General features: G+C 35.9%; 1 protein-coding gene across 1 annotated transcript in view; it reads right to left on the bottom strand.

Moving 5' to 3' along the window:
- The window catches only part of LOC139125301 (uncharacterized), a 61,691-nt gene that overhangs the window by 10,508 nt on the left and 28,079 nt on the right, over nucleotides 1-23,104 (bottom strand). Inside the window, exon 8 of the mRNA XM_070691400.1 lies at nucleotides 21,543-21,683. Coding sequence (XP_070547501.1) covers nucleotides 21,543-21,683 — 141 coding nt within the window. The remainder of the gene's footprint in view (nucleotides 1-21,542; nucleotides 21,684-23,104) is intronic.

Raw genomic sequence — 23,104 nt, 5'->3', positions numbered from 1 at the left:
GATTATACATCTTTTCAGCGAGGTTGAGTGAAACTGTCAAACCACTGAAAGCTATGTTAATGCAGAGAATTCCTATCAAGTTCATGTAAGTAATATTTTGTGAGTCCCCACGGACACCCTCCGGGGGGACTTATAGGTTTGGTCATGTCAGTGCGTCCGTGCGTGCGTCCATCCATGGAGATATCTCAGAGATGCCTTGAGCGATTTCATTCTAACTTGGTACAAGGATTACTTCATATGTCATACATATGCACGTCAATTTTTTTTGTGATACGATCCAATATGGCTGCCACGCAGCCATTTTATTATGATTTGTTCATGTACAGAGCCATAACTCAGACATGTTTCAACCAATTTTATTGAAAGTTGGTACAAGGACATTGACCCATGTCATACATATTCACATTGATTTGTTTTTGATACGATTCAATATGGCCGCCAGGCGGCCATTTTATTACGATTTTTTCATGTACAGAGCCATTACTCAGGCATATCTCAACGGATTTTATTCAAACTTTATACATGGACAGTGACCTATGTCATAGATATTTTCGTCCATTAGTTTTGTGATACAATCCAATATGGCTGCCAGGTGGCCATTTTGTTACGATTTTTTCATGTACAGAGCCATAACTCAGGCATATCTCAACGGATTTTTTTTCAAACTTTATACAAGGACATTGACCTTTGTCATACATATTCTCGTCGATTAGTTTTGTATTACGATTCAATATGGCCGCCAGGCAGCCATTTTATTACGATTTTTTCATGTACAGAGCCATTACTCAGGCAAGTTTCAACTGATTTTATTCAAAGTTGGTACAAGGACATTGACCAATGTCATAGATATGCATGTCAATTTTTTTGTGATACGATCCAATATGGCTGCCAGGCGGCCATTTTGTTACTATTTTTTCGTGTACAGAGCCATAACTCAGACATAGCTCAACCGATTTTATTCAAACTTTGTACAAGGACATTGACCTATGTCACATACATTGATTTTTTTTGTGATACGATCCAATATGGCCACCGTGCGGCCATTTTATATTACGTTTTTTTATGTCCAGAACCATAACTCAGACATGTATCAAGCGAATTTATTCAAAGTTGGTACAAGGAGATTGACCAATATCATAGATATGTACGTTAATTTGTTTTGTGATACGATCCAATATAGCTGCTGTGCGGCCATTTTGTTATGATTTTTTCATGTACAAATCCATAACTCAGGCATATCTCAACCGATTTTATTCAAAGTTGGTACTTAGGACATTGACCAATGTTATACATATGCACATTGATTTGTTTTGTGATATGATCCAATATGGCCGCCATGTGGCCATTTTATTACGATTTTTCATGTCCTGAAATACAACTAAGACATGTATCAACCGAATTTATTCAAAAGTATTTTTATCACAGACCTAATGAAGAGGACTCTATCCTCTCTGAGGACCTGTAATCAAAGTACCCATTAACAAGTGGGGACTGTGTCATCAACGATGACTTGTTCAGAATGTGACTTGTCACTTGTATCATATACAAGCGACCTAGCGGCCGATATAGCTCCGCTGTGTTTATGTAGAGGCAACTTCAGTGTTTTGCCCAGGAATTGTAAAGGTGGGACACAGTGTCCCATGATTGTTAAAATAGGGGGACACTGAGTTACAATAGGGGGTCAATGTGTGAGCGAAGAACGCAAAGCAAAGTCAGCAAGGCAGAAAGGTATTGTAAACATGTAGGGCTGTTGTTTTCCATCGAAAATTTGATATCATGAATACATACATTCATAGTAAAATTAAGATTGCTGGACGTCTCCTATAATGGTTTGTGACAAAGTCATTTTAACTGGTCGTATTTTACAGTTTTGAATTGTAAAAAAAGACATCATCATGATAAAATCAATTTCATGCGCATTTTTCTTTTACGGGATTCTTGCCAGTTACTGCATTACATGTGTTTAACAGAAATAAAGAAGATGTTTCATTACACTTATGACTCCAGAACCAGAAGTGGTTGAAGACAATAGTTTGATGCACATTGTAACCTGGTTTTTTTTTCATTACTGCTATAAAGTTCTCTTCTTTTTTTATAATTGCTCCAATGACTGACACTTTTCCCTAAAATTTGCAAAAATATAGTTTGAAAACACAAATATCTGAGAGAACTCATTGATCCTCATGATAGCAGTAGCACATTGCCATAACGCTGTTTTGACAAGCTAGGTGGTTCTTGGTAAGATCAGCTACAATCGAGTTAGGGGGTCTTGACTATATAAGGAATTCAGAATTGTGACCTCGATCTCTCGCTGGGCTGGCTTGCAGACGATCGGAGAGTTTTATGAGACTCCTTCTGGGGAAATTTAAGGCAAATTACTACTTTGAAAGTCAGGGATATAGTGTTTCAACAAAATTGGGGGGTTGATGATATTTTTTGGTGAAGTCATGAGCTTCCAGTACACCAAATACCGGTACAAAACCATCGTCCGCTCGCACAGCTCGTTAGCCAGACAGGTCTTCCACGAAGATGCCGGGTACACGTAATACCGGTACACGTGCAGTCAATTCCATTTGATGCCATGTGCCCGGGCTAGTATATCATGACTGAAAAATTGATTCTCCGTACTTCACTGTACCAGCATTACATGTAAACGTTTCATTATAAGTTGGTGGTCAATAAAATTTGCTTTGTGAAAAGTTAGTTGTTCTTTTTACAAGCCTTCCGCTTCCGAAATTATTGTCTGGTTATTGGGATCGTACATGGCCCGGCATTTGATTTTGTCCCCAAGGCTGCAGGGCCCAATGGACGCACATCGCCTTGCTCATACCATGAATCGTAGACTGTAACAGACTAACTGATTTTCCAATAGTGTTTACATTGTGACGAAAAAATTGACTAAATTTTAAATGTTTCATTGTCTCAATAGAGAAGCAATAGCTGTACGGGCTATCAAGTGTGTAATTTGGTAGCTAAAAAAATAGTCAGTCTGTGGACGCTAGACTTACAATTCTAGCCCTGATTTTAGTGCGTCCCTGTGACCCATGTCCGGTATTTTTGCGGGACATTGTTGCTAATTTTGCGTCAAAAGACGCAAGAACGCACTCTGGGCAAAACACTGGACAATAACTATTTTTGACACATGTTGATGAAGAAGGGTGGAAATCTTTGATAGCTCGATGCAGTGGCCAGAAAAAAGTGGCTAAAATAAGCTGCAAAAATACGCAATTGAAGATTTCATCATACTTTGAATGTATCACATAGGATCATCCCTAAGAACATGTCAACCAAAGCTATCTGATGAGTAGTTTTTGAGAATAAATTTTTTGACCAAAAATGGCAACAATTGCCCCCAAAAGTAAAAATTGCAGATTTCATCATAATTTCAAAGATCAAATTTAGTTCATCTATAGAAACCTGCATATACCAAATTTCAAAGCTGTTAGACCAGTACTTTTTGAGAAACGCATTTTTTGACCAAAAATGGGAAAAATTGCCCCAAAAGATCAAAATTGCAGATTTCATCATAATTTCAATAACTATCATTTAGTTTATCTATGGAAACCTGTATACCAAATTTCAAAGCTATCAGATGAGTAGTTTTGAATATACACATTTTTTGACCAAAAATGGCAAAATTGCCCCAAAAATACAAAATTGCAGATTTCATCAGATATTCAATATATATTACTTAGCTCATCTGTAGAAACCTGTATACCAAACTTTAAAGCTATCAGACCAGTACTTTTGAGAAACACATGTTTTGACCAAAAATGTCAAAAATTGCCCAAAATTACAAAATTGCAGATTTCATCATAATTTCAATAATTATCATTTAGTTCATCTGTAGGAACCTGTACACCAAATTTCAAAGCTATGGGATGAGTAGTTTTTGAAATACACATTTTTTGACCAAAACTGGTAAAATTGCCCTAAAATTACAAAATTGTAGATTTCATCATAATTTCAATAACTATCATTTAGTTAATCTGTAGGAACCTGTATACCAAATTTCAAAGCTATCGGATGAGTAGTTTTGGAAATACACATTATCGGATGAGTAGTTTTGGAAATACACATTTTTTGACCAAAAAATGGCAAAAATTGCCCCAAAAATACAAAATTACAGATTTCATCAGAAATTCAATACATATTACTTAGTTCATCGATAGAAAGCTGTATACCAAATTTCAAAACTATCAGACCAGTACTTTTTGAGAAATAAATTTTTTGACCAAAAATGGCAAAAATTACCTTAAAAATGCAAATTTGCATATTTCTGCACAATTTGAACAAATCTGAAATAGATCATCCCTAGGGACCTATGTACCAAATATCAAAGCTATCTGACAGGCAGTTTTGAAGAAGAAGATTTTTAAAGATTTTTTTTACCAGAAATGACAAAAATTGCCTCAAAAATACAAATATGCAAACTTCGCCACGATTTGAATAAATCTGACTGAAGTCACCCTAAGCAAAGTGCATATCAAATTTCAAAGCAATCGGACAAGCGGTTTCAGAGAAGAAGATTTTTTTACCAAAAACACCAAAAAATGCCCCAAAAATACAAATATGCAAATTTCACCACGATTTGAACAAACTGAAGTGAGGTCACCTTAAGTCAACTGCATATAAAATTTCAAAGCAATTGGACTTGCGGTTTCAGAGGAGAAGGCAATTGTTGACGGACGACGACGGACGACGACGACGGACGACGACGGACGACGACGGAAAATCAACCTATTTGATAAGCTCCGCGTCGCTGACAGCGGAGCTAAAAACTGTGAAGCTTTTTTTAGTGATTTGGTAGCCAATTTTTATTTTTTGAGTCTTTTATTTTCTGGAATTACCACAGGATATCACAATACAATCAATCCATGCTGTACAAGTATTCGTGCAAGAAGAGGGCATTTGTTGAGATGTAAAAAGATCATTTTGTAGGACATTAATTTCATCATGTGGCATAACTTTTTCTTACTTAGCTGAAGTGCATCTCTAAGTTTTTTTCTTTTAAGGAATATAGAAGTTCACGTATTGTCACTGTCATAACAGTGTATGTTGTTAACATACACATAGAGGCAAGATAGAACACAGGGTTTTATTCAGGGACAATAAATACTAATATGATAAAACCATATAAGTTTTGTTGTCTACAAGTTTTTTTCCTGTCTGCCTTTCTCTTACCTATACGCTCTGCTCACTTGAGACGTGTGTGTGCGTTCTGTGCCTGAGTAGTAAGACGCGCTTCCAAGTGTGACCTGAATATTTTGCAGGATTATCGAGTCTGATTCCCCAAGGGGAGACAGCTGGCTGACTGGATGTATGATGTGTACCTCAAAGTGCTCGGTTATTTGCTATGCATAATGAATATTCAGATGTTAAGGTGGGCATGTTCTTGCATAAATAAGCGTCTGGTTGATACGGGTAACCATGAAGCAATCATCTTCAAAATGTAGACTTCATTATTGGTAATTTTAACAGTCCCGATCATCAACAACACGATAAAAACCGATGAACACTATATATGTGGTACATTTGTAAAATTACTTGCGATAGACCGTGATTTCGCCAGCCAGTGAAATCACAGTCAGCCGGCTGTCTCCCCTTTGGGAATCAGGCATGGTAATCCCACAACGGATACAGTTCACCGAAAGAGGGCGCATTTCACTACGCATATCTGACACAGTGCGCAGTCCGCCATGTCTCAAGCTAGCAGAGTGTATAGGTAAGAGAAAGGTGAACAAAAGAAAACTTGTAGACAGCGAAAATTATTTGTTTTCTAATCATATTAGTAGTCTCGCCAGCGGCTTACTGACTACGCATGCGCATATTCATAATGTACTATGCGAGTAACCGGAAGTGTACCATACTTTCATGGGCAATGCCATGTTTTTTTTATAGTACTCGTAAATAAACAAATACGAAACGTGCAAATTATTATTTTATAACATGCCATTTATAAAATATATCTCTTTTATTGGTTGGCAGCCAGTAAGAATTATTCCACCTTGTCGCTGATACAAAATATCATTAAAATCACGCCTAAAAAATAGAAAAAGGGAGAAAACTGTCATGCATATGAACAAGGGCATACGCAAGAATGCCGGGATTGAATTTTAGAAAAGCGCCCCCTGTTTCAATAACTATATTCAAGCCGGTTTTGAGATAGAACGCTTCGGCTTGCAAGTGGAAGGTGGGCAGTGCAGTTACCATTGCAATGATAATGATTGCATAATACGTCCCTTGTGAAACACAATAGGCTGTTATCATGGCAAAAATTGCCAATTTTTTCTACATTACACATTTCAGAAAATCTATACCTGCACTTGCTGCTGGGTTTGACGTCGTGTACGTACTTAACTGCTTTCATCAGAGGGAAATTGGACATATTTGTCATACAAACGTATACAGCAAGTAACAATTAATTCTATTTTATCATGAATCAAATACAAATAACATTGCCAATCTTAACCCCTGGCACGACACCAAGGGCTGAGCCTACCCTGTGGATAGACACTGCACTGTGAGCACTTCTAAGGGGGCATTCAGCTTGCCAGCAAAATCCAGATGGGGAGGGGGCAGGGGTCACCTTAAATGAAAACTGCAAAGGAGGTGGTCATGTATTTTTCAAACAGAACAGGGGGTCACTTAATTTTCATAAGTATCCATCCCATCATGAAGCTAACTCACTGTTCAAAAATATTCTAGGCAATACAAATTATTCGCTGCATGATTTCATTCTCTGAAGTCATTTAACTGTAAATCTGAATAACAGTATAATCTATCACATGAGCATTGACAATATCCTGTCTTGCCTGAGGCCTTCTAAATCGAGCTTGCTGAGGACAATGAACAACTCCTATTACTTACATATTATAGATATAGCCAGTTTTATCAGGGGAAAATATTTAATAAATACCTGTAGACTATGATGAAAAGTGAAATGATACTTTTAGGTGAAATTTCAATCTTGTATTGTTGTCCACATCTTAACTTTTAAATGCCCTATACTAAGTAACTACATTGTCCATTGTTTTTATTTCAAACACTTGGGGCCGGTGGTTAGGGTGACCCCTTTTTAGCTCACATTTGGTTTTACCAATGTGAGTTTATCGTATAAGCTGAAGTCGATGGCGTCTGTATGTATGTGTGTATGTATGTATGTATGTATGTATGTATGTATGTATGTATGTATGTATGTATGTATGTATGTATGTATGTATGTATGTATGTATGTATGTATGTATGTATGTCTGTCTGTCTGTCTGTATGTATGTATGTATGTATGTATGTATGTATGTATGTATGTATGTATGTATGTATGTATGTATGTATGTATGTATGTATGTATGTATGTATGTATGTATGTATGTATGTATGTATGTATGTATGTATGTATGTATGTATGTACGTACAGTATGTCCGTCAACATCAAAAACACGCAAACCGCTACACGTTTCAGCTTGGTATTTGGTGCGTGGATGCATCCTGGGCTATAGATGGGATTTTGTTCAAATGAAGTCTGCATTGCCAAAATTATGCAAATGAGCTTACAAAATGTGAAAATGGTCAAGTATTAATATCTTGAGGACCGCTGTTTTGATTGCTTTGAAAATTTGTGTGCAAGTACCTTAGGTAAACCTTAAACAGTTTTATGAATATTGTGAAGATATCCTTAATTTTGTATTTTTGCTGAATGTTTGGTGATTTTTCTCATTTTCAGTAAAAATTCTTCTTCTCTGAAACCGCCAGCCCAATCGCTCTCAAATTTGGGTTGGATCTTTGCGAAGGTGTTACTCTTCTAATTTGTTGAAATTATGACTAACATTGGGAAAATTACTATTTTTGAGCAATTTTGTCATTTTTGGTCAAAAAATCTTAATCAGTATTTTCTTTTTAAAATCCCTGGACAGACAGCTTTTGCATTAGGTACACAGACGTACAGTGGGTGACAATAGTTAGATATGTGGAAATTGTCCTGAAATATACAAATTTGTATTTTTAAGAAAATATTGTCATTTTGGTCAAGAAAATGTTTTATGCTGTTCAGTGTACCATTGTCTAGTAAGTAAAATCACCTTGAATGTTTAGTAAACTTTACAGAGCTGAACTTTATCACACCCTGTATGTGTGAAAGAACATTGTGTAAATCTTTGTCAATAAGTAGTACTGTGCATGCTTGAATGCCTTAATACGGCCACTTTCTAACAGGTATTGACAAATATCACCAAACGTTAACATTCATTTCAAAACAGATCAAGTGTTGTCATTTCTTCCTGTCATCAGCTGTCAGCTGCACCTAGATGATAGATTTTACTTTGACATTCCTGACATTTAAATTAAACGTTTTACTGAATGGTATTAGGAGAAACATAACTTTAACTAATTACTTAACAGCTGATTTCTTTGGACTACAATGATATGATGTGTAGTATACATGCATTGTACTTATTTAGCCTGTGATGTGTTTATCTAACATGGAACCTAATGTTGAAAATACAATTATCATCTGTATCGCTTTAGCCTGTTGCATATTAATTTTGTCATTGCAACATTTAATGAACCTGCTGTAGGACAAATTACATTTTGCGTTCCATGCCCAAATGTCAGTAGACTATACATCTTTTCAGAAAGATTGAGTGAAACTGTCAAAACACTGAAAGTTATGTTAATGCAGAGAATTCCTATCCAGTTCATGTAAGTAATATAATTGTTAAGAATGTGACTTGTCACTTGTATTATATAAAAGTGTGAAGCTTTTTTCAGTGATTTGGTAGCCGATTTTTATTTTTTTGAGTCTTTTATTTTCTGGAATTACCATGGGTACCACAATACATTCAATCCATGCTGTACAAGTATTTGTGCAAGAAGAGGGCTTTGTTGAGATGTAAAAAGATATTTGTAGGATTTTGTATGTGTGTATTTTGTGTGTGAGTGTGTGTGGGGGGGGGACTCCAAATGTGAGCAAAGTGACATTGACACAGACACTATTTTTCATTCTTAGTATGTAATGTCATTGAGTAAGGAAAAATCAAAATAATCTAATGTAATAACCATTGAATTGTGAAGAGTACTCATGAAATAATAATTGTTGATCCTTGTGCAGATTTAACCCCTACACTGAAACACGGCTAGATCACAATTAAGACTGGTCACTGGTGCATTGGATTGACCCAGGCTCTCTGATAGTTTTACCATTACCATACTACGTACCACCAATAGGATTCCTCATACACTCACCTCCATGTCTCTTATCAAGCTTCAATTTCTTACCAATATAGCGTTCAGTACCAATCGGTTTTGGTTCTGTGTTCCATGCTGTTGATGGAACAAAAGTATCTGGTTTTGGTATTTCATATTCCAGAATATTTATGTGATTTTGATGACGGTATAATGACTTAATTCAGAGGAAATATTTTGAGAAATTGTATGTTCACTGTATTGTATTGCATTGTATAAGAAACTTATATTAGTAATCTTTATACATACATGTATATGACAAATATTACTTAATATCAGTTAAATTTTGTCACATTTGATGTTAATTTAGAAAAAAATGTTTTTAAAATGTTGGACAAATACAATACAAAACAGTAGCTACATTAATACAAGGTACTGAAACACATATTCACATAATTACTGAAAACTCACCTGAAAGACAAACATATGAAAACATACGATAATTCTATAATCATACAACAGTTTCCACAACCTAGTTTTCTGGTCTGTTTATGCTTGAATTAATTGTCAAAGAAATTATTTGCGGGTTTTATGCTGTTCAGTGTACCATTGTCTAGTAAGTAAAATCACCTTGAATGTTTAGTAAACTTTACAGAGCTGAACTTTATCACACCCTGTATGTGTGAAAGAACATTGTGTAAATCTTTGTCAATAAGTAGTACTGTGCATGCTTGAATGCCTTAATACGGCCACTTTCTAACAGGTATTGACAAATATCACCAAATTTTAACGTTCATTTCAAAACAGATCAAGTGTTGTCATTTCTTCCTGTCATCAGCTGTCAGCTGCACCTAGATGATATATTTTACTTTGACATTCCTGACATTTAAATTAAACGTTTTACTGAATGGTATTAGGAGAAACAAAACTTTAACTAATTACTTAACAGCTGATTTCTTTGGACTACAATGATATGATGTGTAGTATACATGCACTGTACTTATTTAGCCTGTGATGTGTTTATCTTACGGTACATGGACCCTAATGTTGAAAAAACAATTATAGTCATCTGTATCACTTTAGCCTGTTGTATGTTAATTTTGTCATTGCAACATTTAATGAACCTGCTGTAGGACAAATTACATTTTGCGTTCCATGCCCAAATGTCAGTAGACTATACATCTTTTCAGCGAGGTTGAGTGAAACCGTCAAAACACTGAAAGTTATGTTAATGCAGAGAATTCCTATCCAGTTCATGTAAGTAATATATTTTTTAGAATGTGACTTGTCACTTGTATTATATAAAACTGTGAAGCTTTTTTCAGTGATTTGGTAGCCAATTTTTATTTTTTTGAGTCTTTTATTTTCTGGAATTACCACAGGGCATCACAATACACTCAATCCATGCTGTACAAGTATTTGTGCAAGAAGAGGGCATTTGTTGAGATGTAAAAAGATATTTGTAGGATTTTGCATGTGTGTATTTTGTGTGTGAGTGTGTGTGTGGGGGACTCCAAATGTGAGCAAAGTGACATTGACACAGACACTATTTTTCATTCTTAGTATGTAATGTCATTGAGTAAGGAAAAATCAAAATAATCTAATGTAATAACCATTGAATTGTGAAGAGTACTCATGAAATAATAATTGTTGATCCTTGTGCAGATTTAACCCCTACACTGAAACACGGCTAGATCAACAATTAAGACTGGTCACTGGTGCATTGGATTGACCCAGGCTCTCTGATAGTTTTACCATTACCATACTACGTACCACCAATAGGATTCCTCATACACTCACCTCCATGTCTCTTATCAAGCTTCAATTTCTTACCAATATAGCGTTCAGTACCAATCGGTTTTGGTTCTGTGTTCCATGCTGTTGATGGAACAAAAGTATCTGGTTTTGGTATTTCATATTCCAGAATATTTATGTGATTTTGATGACAGTATAATGACTTAATTCAGAGGAAATATTTTGAGAAATTGTATGTTCACTGTATTGTATTGCATTGTATAAGAAACTTATATTAGTAATCTTTATACATACATGTATATGACAAATATTACTTAATATCAGTTAAATTTTGTCACATTTGATGTTAATTTAGAAAAAATGTTTTAAAATGTTGGACAAATACAAATACAAAACAGTAGCTACATTAATACAAGGTACTGAAACACATATTCACATAATTACTGAAAACTCACCTGAAAGACAGACATATGAAAACATACGATAATTTTATAATCATACAACAGTTTCCACAAACCTAGTTTTCTGGTCTGTGGGATGATGCTTGAATTAATTGTCAAAGAAACTATTTGCGGGTTTTATGCTGTTCAGTGTATCATTGTTTAGTACGTAAAATCACCTTGAATGTTTAGTAAACTTTACAGAGCTGAACTTTATCACACCCTGTATGTGTGAAAGAACATTGTGTAAATCTTTGTCAATAAGTAGTACTGTGCATGCTTGAATGCCTTAATACGGCCACTTTCTAACAGGTATTGACAAATATCACCAAATTTTAACGTTCATTTCAAAACAGATCAAGTGTTGTCATTTCTTGTCATCAGCTGTCAGATGATAGATTTTACTTTGACATTCCTGACATTTAAATTAAGTGTTTACTGATGCTTTTTGATACTGGTGTAATAAGAGAAACAAAACTTTCTAATTACTTAACAGCTGATTTCTTTGGACTACAATGATATGATGTGTAATACACATGCACTGTGTTTATTTAGCCATGGAGTGATGTGTTTATCTTACATGGAAACCTAATGATGAAAACAATAGTAATCTGTATCGCTTTAGCCTGTTGTATGTTTTGTAATTGCAACATTTAATGAACCTGCTGTGTAGGACTAATTACATTTTGCGTTCCATGCCCAAATGTCAGTAGATTATACATCTTTTCAGCGAGGTTGAGTGAAACTGTCAAACCACTGAAAGCTATGTTAATGCAGAGAATTCCTATCAAGTTCATGTAAGTAATATTTTGTGAGTCCCCACGGACACCGTCCAGGAAACTTATAGGTTTGGTCATGTCCGTGCGTCCGTGCGTCCGTGCGTCCGTCCGTTCACGGAGATATCTCAGAGATGCCTGGAGCGATTTCATTCAAATTAGGTACAAGGATTACTTCATATGTCATACAGATGCACGTCAATTTGTTTTCTGATACGATCCAATATGGCCGCCAGGCGGCCATTTTATTACGATTTTTTCATGTACAGAGCCATAACTCAGACATGTTTCAACCGATTTTATTCAAACTTTATACAAGGACATTGACCTACCGGTATGTCATACATATTCACATTAATTTGTTTTTGATACGATTCAATATGGCCGCCAGGCGGCCATTTTATTACGATTTTTTCATGTACAGAGCCATTACTCAGGCATATCTCAACGGATTTTATTCAAACTTTATACATGGACAGTGACCTATGTCATAGATATTTTCGTCCATTAGTTTTGTGATACAATCCAATATGGCTGCCAGGTGGCCATTTTGTTACGATTTTTTCATGTACAGAGCCATAACTCAGGCATATCTCAACGGATTTTTTTCAAACTTTATACAAGGACATTGACCTTTGTCATACATATTCTCGTCGATTGGTTTTGTATTACGATTCAATATGGCCGAAAGGCAGCCATTTTATTACGATTTTTTCATGTACAGAGCCATTACTCAGGCAAGTTTCAACTGATTTTATTCAAAGTTGGTACAAGGACATTGACCAATGTCATAGATATGCACGTCAATTTTTTTTGTGATACGATCCATATGGCTGCCAGGCGGCCATTTTGTTACTATTTTTTCGTGTACAGAGCCATAACTCAGACATAGCTCAACCGATTTTATTCAAACTTTGTACAAGGACATTGAGCTATGTCACATACATTGATTTTTTTTGTGATACGATCCAATATGGCCACAGTGCGGCCATTTTATATTACGTTTTTTTATGTCCAGAACCATAACTCAGACATGTATCAAGCGAATTTATTCAAAGTTGGTACAAGGAGATTGACCAATATCATAGATATGTACGTTAATTTGTTTTGTGATACGATCCAATATAGCTGCTGTGCGGCCATTTTGTTATGATTTTTTCATGTACAAATCCATAACTCAGGCATATCTCAACCGATTTTATTCAAAGTTGGTACTTAGGACATTGACCAATGTTATACATATGCACATTGATTTGTTTTGTGATATGATCCAATATGGCCGCCATGTGGCCATTTTATTACGATTTTTCATGTCCTGAAATACAACTAAGACATGTATCAACCGAATTTATTCAAAAGTATTTTTATCACAGACCTAATGAAGAGGACTCTATCCTCTCTGAGGACCTGTAATCAAAGTACCCATTAACAAGTGGGGACTGTGTCATCAACGATGACTTGTTCAGAATGTGACTTGTCACTTGTATCATATAAAACTGTGAAGCCTTTTTTAGTGATTTGGTAGCCAATTTTTATTTTTTTGAGTCTTTTATTTTCTGGAATTACCACAGGATATCACAATACAATCAATCCATGCTGTACAAGTATTTGTGCAAGAAGAGGGCATTTGTTGAGATGTAAAAAGATCATTTTGTAAGGACATTAATTTCATCATATGGCATAACTTTTTTCTACTTTAGCTGAAGTGCATCTCTAAGTTATTTCTTTAAAGATTAAAGAAGTACACGTATTGACACTGTCATTACAGTGTATGTTGTTAACATACACATAGAGGCAAGATAGACCACAGGGTTTTATTCAGGGACAATAAATACTAATATGATAAAAACCAAATAAGTTTTGTTGTCTACAAGTTTTTTTTCCGTCTGCCTTTCTCTTACCTATACCCTCTGCTCGCTTGAGACGTGTGTGTGCGTAAGTGCCTGAGTAGTAAGGTGCGCTTCCACGCGTGACCTGAATATTTTGCAGGATTATCAAGTCAATTGATTCCCCAAGGGGAGACAGCTGGCTGACTGGATGTACAATGTGTACCTCAAAGTGCTTGGTTATTTGCTTGCTATGCATAATGAATATTCAGATATTAAGGTGGGCATGTTCTTGCATAAATAAGCGTCTGTGTTGATACGGGTAACCATGGAGCAATAATCTTCCAAATGTAGACTTCATTATTGGTAATTTTAACAGTCCCGATCATCAACAACACGATAAAAACCGATGAACACTATATATGTGGTACATTTGTAAAATTACTTGCGATAGACTGTGATTTCGCCAGCCAGCGAAATCACAGTCAGCCTGCTGTCTCCCCTTTGGGAATCAGGCATGGTAATCCCACAATGGATGCAGTTCACCGAAAGAGGGCGCATTTCACTACGCATATCTGACACAGTGCGCAGTCCGCCATGTCTCAAGCTAGCAGAGCGTATAGGTAAGAGAAAGGCGAACAAAAGAAAACTTGTAGACAGCGAAAATTATTTGTTTTCTTATCATATAAGTAGTCTCGCCAGCGGCTTACTGACTACGCATGCGCATATTCATAATGTACTATGCGAGTAACCGGAAGTGTACCATACTTTCATGGGCAATGCCATGTTTTTTTAATAGTACAGTTGTAAATAAACAAATACGAAACGTGCAAATTATTATTTTATAACATGCCATTTATAAAATATATCTCTTTATCAGCCAGTAAGAATTATTCCATCTTGTCGCTGATACAAAATATCATTAAAATCACGCCTAAAAATAGAAAAAGGGAGAAAACTGTCATGCATATGAACAGGGCATACGCAAAGAATGCTGGGATTGAATTTTAGAAAAGCGCCCCCTGTTTCAATAACTATATTCAAGCCGTTTTGAGATAGAACGCTTCGGCTTGCAAGTGGAAGGTGGGCAGTGCAGTTACCATTGCAATGATAATGATTGCATAATACGTCCCTTGTTAAACACTATAGGCTGTTATCATGGTAAATATTGCCAATTTTTTCAACATTATTACACATTTCAGAAAATCTATACCTGCACTTGCTGCTGGGTTTGACGTCGTGTATGTACGTGAACTGTTTTCATCAGAGGGAAACTGGGCGTAGTTGTCAATACAAACGTATATAGCAAGTAACAATTATAGTATTTTATCATAAATCAAATACAAATAAATTGCCAATCTTAACCCCTGGCACGACACCAAGGGCTGAGCCCTATATAATATTATTTATTGTCCCTGAATAAAACCCTGTGGATAGACACTGCACTGTGAGCACTTCTAAGGGGGCATTCAGCTTGCCAGCAAAATCCAGATGGGGAGGGGGCAGGGGTCACCTTAAATGAAAACTGCAAAGGAGGTGGTCATGTATTTTTCAAACAGAACAGGGGGTCACTTAATTTTCATAAGTATCCATCCCATCATGAAGCTAACTCACTCTTCAAAAACATTCTAGGCAATACAAATTATTCGCTGCAAGATTTCATTCTCTGAAGTCATTTAACTGTAAATCTGAATAACAGTATAATTATAATCTATCACATGAACATTGACAATATCCTGTCTTGCCTGAGGCCTTCTAAATCGAGCTTGCTGAGGACAATGAACAACTCCTATTACTTACATATTATAGATATAGCCAGTTTTATCAGGGAAATATTTAATAATTACCTGTAGACTATGATGAAAAGTGAAATGATACTTTTAGGTGAAATTTCAATCTTGTAATTGTTGTCCACATCTTAACTTTTAAATGCCCTATACTAAGTAACTACATTGTCCATTGTTTTTTTCAACACTTGGGGCCGGTGGTTAGGGTGACCCCTTTTTAGCTCACATTTGGTTTTACCAATGTGAGTTTATCGTATAAGCTGAAGTCGATGGCGTCTGTATGTATGTGTGTGTGTATGTATGTATGTATGTATGTATGTATGTATGTATGTATGTATGTATGTATGTATGTATGTACGTACAGTATGTCCGTCAACATCAAAAACACGCAAACCGCTGCACGTTTCAGCTTGGTATTTGGTGCGTGGATGCATCCTGGGCTATAGATGGGATTTTGTTCAAATGAAGTCTGCATTGCCAAAATTATGCAAATGAGCTTACAAAATGTGAAAATGGTCAAGTATTAATATCTTGAGGACCGCTGTTTTGATTGCTTTGAAAATTTGTGTGCAAGTACCTTAGGTGAACCTTATACAGTTTTATGAATATTGTGAAGATATCCTTAATTTTGTATTTTTGCTGAATTTTTTGGTGATTTTTCTCATTTTCAGTAAAAATTCTTCTTCTCTGAAACCGCCAGCCCAATCGCTCTCAAATTTGGGTTGGATCTTTGCGAAGGTGTTACTCTTCTAATTTGTTGAAATTATGACTAAAATTGGGAAAATTACTATTTTTGAGCAATTTGTCATTTTTGGTCAAAAAATCTTAATCAGTATTTTCTTTTTAAAATCCCTGGACAGACAGCTTTTGCATTTGGTACACAGACGTACAGAGATGACAATAGTTAGATATGTGGAAATTGTCCTGAAATATACAAATTTGTATTTTTAAGACAACATTGTCATTTTTGGTCAAGAAAAGTTGTTCTCAAAATTACTTGTTTGATAGCTTTGTAATTTGGTATAAAGTCCGGAGGGATGTTATTAGATTTTTAGTTATTAGATTTTCTGCTCAAAGTGTTGGGAAACCCCCAAATTTGTATATTTTAGGTAATTTTCTCTGTTTGTGACCTTAAATGACCTACACCAACCCAGGATATGTTGTGAGACAGTTTCGAAGGCTGTGAACATAATTTTGTCATATTTGGTATCAATTTGTAGGAAAATTTGATCCAGAAAACAAAGCAGAGGTGAATTTTTTCATTGCGGACCAATTTTTGCAACTTTTCTATGGAAGACATACAAGAACTGATGAGAAATTTGGATCCAAGATAATTCCAGATTTGTAGTCACCACCCACAGTGGAAGGCATTTCACTATCTGTAACTAACTTAAGTGCTGTTTACATAACAATGATAACACTCATGGCATTAATTCAAAACTCCCCAAGGTTTTAAATATATTTCCTGTCATCTGGCGTTGTGTAATACCAAGGGATGGAACATTTGATATTCAGGAGGGGGTAGGGTCTAGAAGATTGATGAGGTAGCATTACTTTTTTACCAGATCCCTTGTACATTTTTTTTACCCACTCCCACCTTTTCTTTTTATCAAACCTTCTCTGTATATTTTTTGTTGTTGACATTTGCTTATGTATTTAGGATCTGCTTGTCCCATTGCTATAGAAGTTGATATGCATGTTCCTAAAGATGACCTCCAGTACCAAAGTTGAAGACCTTATTTGCTTTTGTCATTCTTGTTTTTCCTGATTTAAATATTTCTCAATGGACCAATTCAAACCGAATGTGAGCACCACTGTCCTTGACGTTATTTTTATTATTTGTTTCTCATCTCCAGAGGAATACTCAAGCAGGGCAGGCGGGCGAAATAAAAAAACAAGACCAAAAAAAATGTATTTGTTTCAGTTCAATGTTTGTCCATTCAGTCTGTACAATTTTTTTAAGTACAAAAAATGTGTATTTGTGCAATTTCTTATCTTTCAGTTCAGTGTTCTCTAATTTTAGTCTCTACAATTTTTAAGTTCATTGCAGTGTTTCATCTAGGATGCTACACCAGGACAAGTCACCCTCTACAGGAATTTTGAGGGGGAGTTCAAATTGGGGGGGGGGCCTTTAACTGAAACATTACACAGAAGTTTTAATGTTGCAATGATGTCACATATGATACACATATTTCAAGCCATAAATCACTTGCTTACACAATCCAAGCAGCTTGCTGCAAACACCATCCTCTATAAGATTTTTCAAAAGTAAAGAAATTTGAGTATCACTGTTGTGACTTTATAGGGCTGCCAAGAGCCGTGCATGGCTCATTAATATTCATAAGCATTAATATTCCTGAAAAATTGTAGCATATTTTGTATGCTACAGTATTCTGTATGTTTGTTTGTACATATTCTGTATGTTTGCTTTCTTAAGGCTTGAAGTACATTCAAGCATAATAACAACAGCTAGCCATTTCCACTGTACCTGCAAGGGATTTTTTTTTTCATTTTTAACTAAACTGTGTGCACTTACACAAAGCAAAAAAATCTTTAGTGGTGATAGAGGAGTGTTTAGTAGTTCTGAAAAAAATAAGTTTCTTGTTTGTCATATTTTTACTGTGCTTATATTATCCCTAACCACTGTAAAGTTTGTTTTCGTAATAACCTTATTATTATATATACATCTTACATTCCTGATCGGGGCATCAAAATGTCGGAGTAGTGACCGTTTTCGTGCAATGTCAACAATTTTTCTTCCGATTTTATCGCGCCAGTGTGGAACGCTACCTCGGACGCGCTTCTGCAAGTTTTGGAGTGTGTGCACTACACACATACGTACGTACAGAGCGCGCGCGAGACTTGTTCTGGCACTCGTCCAAGGGGTCCCTTGAAACCGTTCTACAGTGAACGCGCAGATACAGCTGCAGGGAATGGGGCGCCTTGAAACCGTACGTGTTACGGAACGGGCGCGCTTTTTTAGCGCACGCTAAATTCTATTGTTCTCGATGGTAGATGTATAATAATGTTCATCATGTTGATCATAATACTTTCAATGAAGTTGCAAACATGTGGCAAAGGTTCAAATTTACACATAACTGCAATAATAATGAAACACGTAGCAATTTTCAGTTCATATCTGGTTGAATGAGAAAATTAAAATATTTGCACAAATTGAAGGTAGTCAAACGAAAATGATTAACATACATGCGTATAGTGCCAAGAAATGTATCTATAAGATTAAATGCCATGTGAAAATAAGCACATACTCATTGCTGCCGGCCTAATCTCCATAATAAACGCCTTCGGAAATCAGTGTCCATCAAAACTTGCAAACTCTAACCAATTAAGCTGGCAGGCAGCAATGATAAAGATTGACCTCATTACCGTTAAATACAAGTCTTTTCCAAGTAAAAGTCCTATTCAGAGGTGAAGCTTGTGCATTGTGATTTAGTGCATAACAAACAGTACCCTTTGACATCGGAAGGTTATTTGCCATGTACCTTACCATAGGTGCCTGTGACCCAACATCTACTGTGAGGAAAACACAAGTAATTAAAGCATGTCTTGTACTGTATGTAGTGACTCAGCTATCTATTTGTGTCAAACTGTAAACTCTTGGTATACAAAACAAGAAATCAGTGTGTGTCAGTACTGTAGCATGGTACATATCAGCTACATGTAAATGAGGTGTTTATGCGTGCAGCTTTACTCAATCGAGAAGGTGTCAATACAAAATATGCCATTTAGTAACTGCATCAGTGAGCAGTGTAACATCAGCAGTATGTGGTTGATTTCTGTACATCATCAGTGAAACCTGCAACAGCAGATGTCCCTATTGCAGTTTCATTGCTAGAGGAGATATCACTTTGTGTTGCTGTACATGACAAATTACTTTACAAATTATTTTTTTTCAACAACAACAATACCTTGTGAAGTAAAATGAATCAATTACCAAAACAGCTTGTTCAGGGTTTACAAAAGCACATGACAATTCATTAAGCGGAAGATTAAATGTTGTTAAGTTGTAGTTTGGGTTAGTTTGTTCTGGTGACCGAGGTGTCGTATTTTGCCACAATGTCGTGTTATCTACCATAGAACCTATTGAAAGTCCTCACTTGTCCTCTTTGGTGTGTATCCCTATGTCACTAGTTTTGATGCCAATGAGCTGTGTCTTATTTGAAAATCAGTGTAGGAATCACAAGCTCTACATATCTGAGACGTTGAAAATGTATACACCATAACCAGGCGCAGAGGGAATATTACTTGACAAGTGGGGATATTTATATTTTCAAAATCGAATAAATCCCTATTGTCATACAGCTTAGTGTGTATCCCATTGGTACCCACTTGTAGGAACAGATCAAGGTATGAAGCTGAGTTCTTACCGTCAGTTACATGTTTAATTTCCAACTGTTCAGGATAAATATGATGTATTGATGTGTTTGGATTGTCTAGACTAATCAGATCATCAAAATATCTGTGCATGGTGTTGAAACGCCTTGCTAGATTTTAGACCCTGCTTTGTGGAGAGCTTGTAGGTATTCTGCTTCATACAATTACTGAATAAGTCAGCAAGAAGTGGTACACAAATTGTACCCATTTGTATGCCGATAAATTGCTGAAATGGTATACCAACAAACTTAACAAATATGTTGTCAATTAAAAAATCAAGCATTTTAATAGTTTTTTGTTCTGTATATTTGTGCCTGTCTTCCATGTTTTTACTAAAAAAATTTATGTATTTGTACTTTTTACTGCCATTTTTAAAATGCAAGAAATCTTGCTTCATAAGAGATGTCGCCTTGTCTTTAGTTGATCATGGGCAATTGTGATGTATTAATGTGGAAAAGTCAAATGTCCGGCTTGACTTGTACTTGTTTCTCCTGATTTTAAGTCCGAGAGCAACAATTCCTTTGAATTTTTAGTATCAGAATTTGATTGAACTCATCCGTTTCATTAACTTTGTCAAAATATTGAAAAAGACCATTTTGATGGTGGATAAAATTATAGTTAATAATTGTGACAGATGTTCAGCAGTGCATTTGCTTGATCCTGCGGTAAAGCATTGTTTGAAAGGGTTCTTATGCAGTTTAGGCATCCAATAAAACACAAGCAGTTTTTGTACTTCTATATTATACTCTGGCTATAATAATTGCTACATACAAAAATAATGTTGTTTGAAGCTGTGTCTGCAGTAACTACAACATATTTGTTGTGTAAAGCATCAAGGCATGCTTTGACAGCGGGGTCAGCTTATACTGAGGAAGTGTTTACATCTTCATATGTATGTACATATTCATATCTAAAGAAATTTTAGAAATAATATTTGTTTCGAAGTCACCACCAAAACAGACCTTAGTTATCAAATTTTAATACAACCTAGAAACAAAATCGTACGACCAAACCATATAAAGGAGAGTGTAGAGCCTTTCACTTCTGTCTGAAGTTGAAGGGTGCACAAAATATTATTTCTTCGTACTTTATGTAATTCGTGTTATATAAATCCTTAAATAATACACAATTTCTTCGTACTTGATATTTTTGTTATATATACATATATATATATATATATATATATATATATATATATATATATATATATATAGATAGATATTGTCATATGATGAAGAATTAGTATTGTTATGTTATTAATGTTAAGTGTACTTCAACAGATCTGAAACAATAAATGCAAAATATGCCGTTCAATACCTGCGTCACTGAGCTGTGTAATATCAGCAGTATCACCAGTAGAAGCTGTGTCATAGGAGTCACTACAAGAACCATCAGTTGCTGGTGTACCAGGAATCAATTCATCGTCAGTCTTGTCTTCACCATTACATTCAGCTCCACTAGTTGTATCGCCATTATTACTTTGCGTAACTTCTGTGGTTGATTTCTGTACATCATCGGTGGTACCTGCAACAGCAGATGTCCCTATTGCAGTTTCATTGAAGTGTACTCGGTCCCATTTTATTTACAATATACACATCATCATTAGCTGAATTGCTAACTGATCGCGGTGTTTCACATCAATTGTATGCGGATGATACGGGGATTTACATCTCGTTTGAGGTTGATGACTCTGCACCCGCCATTGCTCAAATTTCTGATTGTATCAGGGGTGTGCAGTTTTGGATGCTGAGTCACCGTTTGAAGATGAATGACAGTAAGACGGAGGTCATCTGCTTTGGAACGAGACATTCCCTCTCCCGTCTCAGGCCTGTGGATGTTGCAATAGGCGGCTCCCTCGTGAATTCGGCCCCAGTTGTCAAAAATCTTGGTGTTCTACTCGATAGCAAATTGACGATGGAGCGGCATGTGACATCCACATGCAGGAGTGCATACTTCCATTATACGGAATTTGGCTCGCATCTGTAGATTTCTCCCACGTTTGTCACTCGAAAGGCTCATTCATGCTTTCATTTTTTCTAAGTTGGACTATTGCAATGTATTGTTTCTTGGGCTTCCTTTATGTTTACTACGGAAACTACAGCTAGTTCAAAATAGCGCGGCTCGCCTATTGTCTGGCTGCCGCAAGTATGATCACATATCTCCTGTTTTAAGATCACTTCACTGGCTCCCAATCGAGCGTAGAATTGAATTCAAAGTCTTATTACTGGTTTTTAAGGCACTTCATGGTCTTGCGCCTATCTATATTATTGACCTCTTAACAGCCAGGAGTAATACGCGCCGTCTGCGTTCTTCAGATTCGGGCTTGCTTGAAGTTCCGTTTACGAGGTCTTCATTCATATACAAACGGGCCTTCAGCCATGTCGCTCCGCGTTTATGGAACGATTTACCGGCTGATATTAGAATGTGCAATACCGTCGATTGTTTTAAGAAACGTCTAAAAACGCATCTTTTCCGCAAAGCTTTTAATTAATTGTCTCTTTAAGATTTTAAACATTTTCCTGTGCCTGTTTTTTTTAGTGTCAAAGGTTTGTTTATTTTTTTACATTTGTGAACCGTTTAGAGCATTTTATGGATTTACGGTATAGAAAAATAAAAATTATTATTATTATCATCATTGCTGGAGGATATATCATTTTGTGTTGCCGTACAGGACAAATGACCAGACAAGTTATGTATTTTTCAACAACAACAATTAGTAAGGTAAAATGAATCAGTTACAAAAACAGATTGTTAAGAGTTAACAGTAGCCCGTACCAATTCACAACTCAGAAGATTAAATGTTGTTAAGTCGTATTTCAAGTGTGTATGTTTTGTAAGCCTTGGTGATAAGCTGTACCAGAGTGGTATTCCTATCTTCAGCAAGTATCTCAGATTTCATTCTTTTTGTTTTGTTAAACTCTGTATCCACATAATACAAGCTCACT

The sequence above is a fragment of the Ptychodera flava genome (genome assembly GCF_041260155.1).
Source record: "Ptychodera flava strain L36383 chromosome 3 unlocalized genomic scaffold, AS_Pfla_20210202 Scaffold_25__1_contigs__length_14229661_pilon, whole genome shotgun sequence".
In the NCBI taxonomy this organism is placed as follows: domain Eukaryota; kingdom Metazoa; phylum Hemichordata; class Enteropneusta; family Ptychoderidae; genus Ptychodera; species Ptychodera flava.
Note: the sequence above shows the minus strand (reverse complement) of the source record. Positions and strands in the feature narration are given on the sequence as shown.